At 56.7% G+C, this 7,281-nt stretch overlaps 1 protein-coding gene across 5 annotated transcripts; it reads left to right on the forward strand.

The window, feature by feature from the left end:
- The first annotated feature begins 1,611 nt into the window (after positions 1-1,611).
- On the forward strand, positions 1,612-6,069 carry LOC308184203 (class I histocompatibility antigen, F10 alpha chain-like). 5 transcript variants are annotated; one of them, XM_080571053.1, is made up of 9 exons: positions 1,612-1,771; positions 1,884-2,147; positions 2,472-2,747; positions 2,842-3,114; positions 3,198-3,299; positions 3,444-3,476; positions 3,643-3,717; positions 3,876-4,380; positions 5,113-6,069. In XM_080571053.1, exons 1-8 carry the CDS (start codon positions 1,627-1,629, stop codon positions 3,893-3,895), a joined length of 1,188 nt encoding a protein of 395 aa, XP_080427179.1. In that variant the 5' UTR covers positions 1,612-1,626; the 3' UTR covers positions 3,896-4,380; positions 5,113-6,069. The 5 variants fall into 5 exon arrangements, with proteins under 5 accessions (XP_080427179.1, XP_080427180.1, XP_080427181.1 ...); XM_080571054.1 differs by having other exon boundaries at positions 3,876-4,150; XM_080571055.1 differs by having other exon boundaries at positions 3,643-3,675.
- The last annotated feature ends 1,212 nt before the right edge of the window (positions 6,070-7,281 follow it).

Consider the following 7,281-nt stretch of genomic DNA (forward strand, 5'->3'; position numbering starts at 1 on the left):
GATTCTCCTGGAAATTAGCCAAGGCTGATGGAGGTCACAGAGGTGATTGGTGACAGCCAACACGGCTCCACTAAGGGCAGATTGTGTCTCGCAATGCTCGGGACCGGGATCTGTCCAGCAACCGGTGACGTCAGGAGAGCTTCCAGAAGCCATTGGAAGACGAAATTTCCACGGTGCCCACGGGGGGGCAACGGGGGTGGGGCTGCTGCTGCTGGGAGTCCTGGTCCTGAGCCCAGCAGCATGAGGTGTGTGGGGCTGGGGTGTTCTGGGGTGCCCCTTTCCCCTCCTGATGGCCCTAATTTCCCCCAGAGCCACAGTCCAATCTGATCCCCATCGTGGCGGGGGTGGCCGTCACCATCACGTCTGTCATCGCTGCCCTGGTCGGATTTGCTGTCTGGAAGAGCAAACAGGGTAAAGTCCCTGGGCGGGAGAGGCAGAGGGGTGCGGGAGGAAGGCAGGGGCTGGAGGGGCTGTATGAGGAGCTGGGGCACCTTTGGGAGGCCCCCAGACTGGCCGTGACATGTGGCTGGTGCTGATGTCCCCAGCCTCTGCCGTGCACTGGGGCAATCTTGGGGCTCTGGTTATTTCTTCGGGCATCCAGCACAGTGGTGCCATCCTCCACTTCGGGCACTGATGAGGCTCCTCTGTCAGCTCCTGGGCCGGGGCTCAGGGCTGCTCCTCTCTCACAGGCAGAAACAGAGGATCCAAAAAGTCAATCACGGGTATGGTGCAGGACCGGGGGTTCAGGCTGGAGCCCTAGGGAGCTTGGGTTGGGAGGGGAGGAGGGGGAGGGGGGGGCTCAGCTTGCTGTGTTAAAATAATCGGCTGAAAAACAAAGATATTATAAAGTGAACTATCCATGAACTATCCTCATTATAATAGAAAAAAAATATCATTGGCTGGGAGACCCCAGCCCAACAAGAGACCCTTCCTCTCTGAGGACGTGCAGAATGATTTTGTCAAGTCAGCCGTAGGCTAATTAGAGGATTGTACTAACTAATTCTAATTCTAATTCTAATTCTAATTCTAATTCTAATTCTAATTCTAATTCTAATTCTAATTCTAATTCTAATTCTAATTCTAATTCTAATTCTAATTCTAATTCTAATTCTAATTCTAATTCTAATTCTAATTCTAATTCTAATTCTAATTAATTCTAATAACTGATTAGAAGTTACAGGATTGTACTAACATGTAAATGTAGTAATAAGATACAAGTGAGGCACGGAGGTCTTCCAGCTTAGAGGGAAACCTCCTGGCGCCCAGACTTGTGGAATTCTGAAATAAACACTGTCTCGACCTAGTGTGTGGATTGATTGTCTCATTGCACACCGGGTAACGCGTCCCAACTTTCTATCGCACAGCACCGATGGGGACACGTCCTGGGTGCCCCATCGCTGCGCGGATGGCCCTGGGGTCCCCGGGCGTTGCTGCAGCCCACGGCAAGGTCGGGAAAACAGGGGACGGGAGAGGGGAAGGGCGGGGGGCGCCGCGGTTTCCCTGTCCCAGTCCCTTTCGCTTTCGCTTTTAGCTTCTGGGAACCCTCCGGAGCGGGATCTGCCCGGCGCCCGATGACGTCAGGAGAGATTCTAAGTCGCCATTGGCAGGTTGGCGTCGGCAGGACCAATGGCGGCGCGGGACGCAGAGCTGGGCAGAGCGGGGCGCAGATCGGGACAAAGCGGGGCCATGGGACCGGGGCGGGCGGGGGTCCTCCGCCTGCTGCTGCTGCTCCTGCTGCTGCTGCTGGGGGTCCTGGGCGGGGCGGCGAGAGGTGAGTGCGGGTGGGCACTGGCCCCCCCCGGGCCTCCCCTTCCCCTCCCGGCCCCCCCCCCGGGCTCGGCCTCGCCTCGGGGCTGCCCCTGAGCTGCCCCCTGTCCCCGCAGGGCCCCACTCCCTGCATTATTTCTACACCGCGGTGTCGGACCCAGGCCCGGGGCTGCCGCAGTTCGTGATTGTGGGGTACGTGGACGGGGAGGCCTTCGTGCGCTATGACAGCGAGACCCACAGGATGGAGCCCCGGGTGGACTGGATGGCGGCCAACGAGGGTCAGCAGTATTGGGACAGGCAGAGCGAGATCGCCCAGAATGACGAGCAGAACTACCGCGTGGACTTGGACACGCTGCGGGAGCGCTACAACCAGAGCAGGGGTGAGAGCGGGCTGGGCCATGGCTCTGGGGGTGGTGGGAGTGGGTGCCACGGGGCAGGGGCATCCCCAGATGCATGCGGTCCCTTGTCCCAGCCCCAGAGGAGCTCCCCTGATCCTGTCTCAGCTCCTCATCACCTCCCATCATTCAGGACCCCGTCCCAGCTCCTCGCTGTCCCGAGGTGCCATGGGGCTGGCTGCCAGCGCAGCTGTGCTGGGGTGCAGGGCTCTGGGACAGGGCTCTGTGTGGCACCTGCGTGCGCTGCTAGTGGGGTCTGTGCCCCACTGAAGGGGTGCCCCTCACCCCTTGCCCCTGGTTGTGTTTCAGGGTCTCACACGCTGCAGTACATGTGCGGCTGTGACCTCCTTGAGGACGGTAGCATCAGAGGGTTTGAGCAGCATGGCTATGATGGGAAGGACTTCCTTGCTTTTGACAAGGACACGCTGACGTACACTGCGGCAGATGCTGGGGCACAAATCACCAAGAGGAAGTGGGAGGAGGAAGGGATTGTTGCTGGGCGCAGGAAGCATTATCTGGAGAACACCTGCATTGAGGGGCTGAAGAAATATGTGAGCTATGGGAAGGCCATGCTGGAGAGGAGAGGTGAGGTCAAGAGGGGATGCAGCACCAGGCTGTAAGCAGGAGCAGGGCCAGTGCAGGGAGCTCAGCCTGGCTCTTGCTTCCACCCCTTCCTCAGAGCGCCCCGAGGTCCGAGTGTCGGGGATGGAGGCCGACAGGATCCTGACCTTGTCCTGCCGCGCTCACGGCTTCTACCCACGGCCCATCTCCATCAGCTGGCTGAAGGACGGCGTGGTCCAGGAGCAGGAGACCCAGAGGGGGAGCACCGTGCCCAACAGTGACGGCACCTACCACGCCTGGGCCACCATCGAGGTCCTGCCAGGGGACAGGGACAAGTACCAGTGCCGTGTGGAGCACGCCAGCCTGCCCCAGCCTGGCCTCTTCTCGTGGGGTGAGCCCAGCAGCATGGGGTGTGTGGGACTGGGGTGCTTGGGGGCTCCCCCTCCCCCTCCTGACGGCCCTAATTTCCCCCAGAGCCACAGTCCAACCTGATCCCCATCGTGGCGGGGGTGGCTGTTGCCGTTGTGGCTGTCATTGCTGCCCTGGCTGGATTCGCTGTCTGGAAGAGCAAGCAGGGTAAAGTGCCTGGGCGGATGAGGCAGAGGGGTGTGGGTGGAAGGCAGAGGCTGGAGGGGCTGTATGAGGAGCTGGGGCACCTTTGGGAGGCCCCCAGCCTGGCCGTGACATGTGGCTGGTGCTGATGCCTCTTTCTGTCTGCAGGGAAGAAGGAGAAGGGCTACAACGTGGCGTTAGGTGAGTGACAGAGATGTCCCCAGACTCTGCCCATCACTGGGGCAGTTTTGGGGCTCTGGTTTCTCTTGGGGCTCCCAGCACAGTGGTGTCGTGTTCAGCTCCTGGTGCTGCTGCCCTTCCTGTGCCAGCTCCTGGGCTGGGGCTCACAGACGCTCCTCTCTTGCAGGCAGTGACTGGAGATCCAGCAGCTGGACCATAGGTACAGAACAAGTCTGGGGGTTCAGGGAGGAGCCCCAGAGAGGTTGGAGCATCCCAGCTTGTCATGTCCCTTTGTGGTACCCCCCCACAGGGTGCTGCTGTGCCCAACCACTGCTTGGATTCCCTGGGAAGACTCCTGGAGCAGTAGGTTTGGGACAGGGACACGGACACATATGACGCTGTCTCTTCTTGTCCCTGCAGGGAGCAACCCCAGTGTCTAACTGCTCTGCTTCAGCCCGTGAGGGACCAGCTGGCCCCATGTGCACTTTGTGCTGCAGCTGGATGTGGCCCCGTTCCCCCAACCTCTCGCATCTCCTATCTGCTACTGCAAGAGCAACACCACAGCATAATTGCATCTGCACGCCTTCAAACAAAATAGTCGGCTGAATATGAGCCAGCAGTGTGCTCAGGTGGCCAAGAAGGCCAACAGCATCCTGGCTTGCATAAGAAGCAGTGTGGCCAGCAGGTCTAAGGAGGTGATTGTCCCCCTGTACTCGGCTCTGGTGAGGCCGCACCTTGAGTATTGTGTTCAGTTTTGGGCCCCTCGCTACAAGAAGGACATGGAGGTGCTCAAGAGAGCCCAGAGAAGGGCAACGAAGCTGGTGAGGGGTCTGGAGAACAAGTCTTAAGAGGAGCAGCTGAGGGAGCTGGGGTTGTTTAGCCTGGAGAAGAGGAGGCTCAGGGGAGACCTCATCGCTCTCTATAGGTACCTTAAAGGAGGCTGTAGAGAGGTGGGGGTTGGTCTATTCTCCCACATGCCTGGTGACAGGACGAGGGGGAATGGGCTAAAGTTGCGCCAGGGGAGGTTTAGGTTGGATGTTAGGAAGAACTTCTTTACCGAAAGGGTTGTTAGGCATTGGAATGGGCTGCCCAGGGAGGTGGTTGAGTCGCCATCCCTGGAGGTCTTTAAAAGACGTTTAGATGTAGCCCTTAGTGATATGGTTTAGTGTAGGACTTGTTAGTGTTAGGGCTGAGGTTGGACTAGATGATCTTGGAAGTCTCTTCCAACCTAGACGATTCTGTGATTCTGTGAAAATAAACAGCCCAATGATTTGCTGATTTGCCACAAAGCATGCCTGGTGTCTGACCTGGAGTGGCATGTGGGAGCAGGTGGGCAAGGTGCTCCTGTCCCGGCCTGGTAGGTCAGGGTTGTCCGGAGAAGCTGCATGGGGAAGTTGGGGAGGCATCGAGGGAGGCTGGGAGCTGCATGCAGAAAGAGCTCAGCACAGTGAGCCTATGCGTCAGTACAGCAGGGGCCTCTTCTGTCTGGGTGAATTCATTGTTTGCCAGGACTTGTCACAAGAAAGAGAATCACAGAGGGGCTGGGGTTGGATGGGAGCCACAAGGATCACTGGGTCCAAATCCTGGGTCCTCAAAGGGCCACCCAAAAAATGAGACCTTGTATCTGAGAGTGTTATCCAACTTTAAACTCCGGCAGGCTTGATGCTGTGACCAGTTCCCTGTGGACCTCGTTCCAGTGCCTGACCACCCTGTTGGTGAAGAAACCTTTTCTTGACATCAAGCCTGAACCACCCCGGTTGCAGCTCCAAGCCATTTCCTCAGGTCCTATCACTGGTCACTGTGAGAAATAAGTTGTGGTTTTGCAGTAGAAACTTCCACTAACCTTGCATATTCAGAAGTGATTGTGCAGGCTTAACGGTGGGGGATATGTTAAGCAGATAAGGGGACAGGGGAATGTCCCACTGTCCCAAAATAAGGAGGATGGCTTAAAATAAAAAAAAATTGCAGGCCCCTCCAGTCACAAGAGAAGGAAAAAAAGGTGGGGAAAAGGTGAAATTAATTGGTTACATAAAAAGCATACTGCTGATTTGACAAAATCGTTCTGTGCATCCTCAGAGGGGAAGGGTCTCTTGTTGAGCTGAGGTCTCTCAGCCTAGGGGCATGATTGTTACTATTCTAATGAGGATAGTTCTCATTAGTATTAGAGCATTAGAAACTCATACCTTTGTTTTTTAGCCAAGTATTTCTAAAAAGTTGATTAGTAGCGCATTCAGTAGTATGTGTTGATGTTTCCTTACCAAATTGTCTTTCTGATTAAGCAGGTTTTTAAGAATCATCCTTTAGATATCCTCAAGGCCTGGATCATCTTGCCCTTGCCTTGAAGTACATGTTTTACAGCTTTTACCACAAAACTAATTTGACAATATAAACTTAAATTGTTACTGGCATCAATATGATTAGGCCCCATGGTGCATTACAATGCACCAGCAATTCAGTACGGGTGGGAATAACAAGCAGTTGTTATAACAGACCTGAAAACCTCATCGGCCTGTGACAGCGAATCAGCATTTACCATCGAAGGTGCTTTTAATGGTTTGAAGTCCTGGAATCTTACATGGAATGTCAGCAATAAAAATTGCCAAAGATGCTCGAATTTCACTGTTCTTTACTTTACACGCTATTCTACGGGTTCCAACCCACACCAGTTGGCTGCTGGACACCACAGGCTGGGCTGGGTTGGGGTGAGTTAAGGGATGTCAGGAGCCTGGCTATCTCCTCCAGCTGCTGCAGCCCAGAACCCTCCTGCCTGGTCACTGGAACCAGTACACACCAGGACAGGCAGGAACACCCAGTGCCATCCTGCCCAGATGTTGGAGCCCAGCTGGGTGCCCAGGGACCTGGCATTTCTGCCCAGGCTGAGGTAAGCAGCTGCCACTTTCCGAGGGTCAGCCAGCAGCCAAGCTGAGCACAGGTCTCACAGACAGACAGACGGACAGACACACGCACACAGACACACGTGTCCAGTCACAGAGACTCTCACCCCCAGCAGCCAGCACCAGGCCCATGGGCTGTGACTCGCCACCCCACTCCAGCTGCTGGCCCTGAGCCCTGCACTGGCCTCACTCACCCTCACCCCAGTCCCTAAATTGAAGAAAATGTTTAATGAGAAGTTACAAGAAGACAGGATAGACTGGTGGTTGGGCACAGCGCTCAGCCAGACAAGCACTGACTGGTCCTATTTCACACACAGCTGGCCCCTTTCCTTCCTTTTCTGCCTCCCCACCTCTTTGTTCCTTCTGCTCCCCTGCCCTGCACATCCCCCACCAGTCCCACACCACTCCCAGTCCAAGGTGCTCCTGGTTCACATCTTATCAGTTGCAAAGTCCAGGCTGATCTTCCTGGAAGCAGCGCCTCTGTTTGCTTGCTTGCCAACAAGGAGCATGACGGGGACGTTCCTTTCTTGTCACTGTGCCCGTGTTGGCACGGGTTGGTGGGGTGTGCGTCCTTGGACACATTCAAAAGCCACATGGGTACGGCTACGGACAACTGGCTGAGTGGCCCTGTCCCGCCTGGTCTGTGGGTGGAGGGCAGGAGGTGGCGATGGAGATGGCCCCCAGCGGGGTCCTGCCTGATGCCAGCTGCCCCCGCCCCTGGGGACAGCCCCGAGGGGGACACGTCCTGGGTGCCCCATCGCTGAGTGGGTGACCCTGCTGTCCCCGGGCACCGCTGCAGCCCACGGCAGGGCCGAGAAACGCGGGGGTTGCGTAGGGGGGCGAAGGGTCCGGGTGGGGCCGGGATTTCCCTGTCCCCAGCCCTCGCCGCGCGCTGCCCGCAGCGCTTTCGCTTTCGCTTCTGGCAACCTGCG

This window comes from Anser brachyrhynchus (genome assembly GCF_964034855.1).
Source record: "Anser brachyrhynchus genome assembly, chromosome: 30".
Lineage (NCBI taxonomy): Eukaryota > Metazoa > Chordata > Aves > Anseriformes > Anatidae > Anser > Anser brachyrhynchus.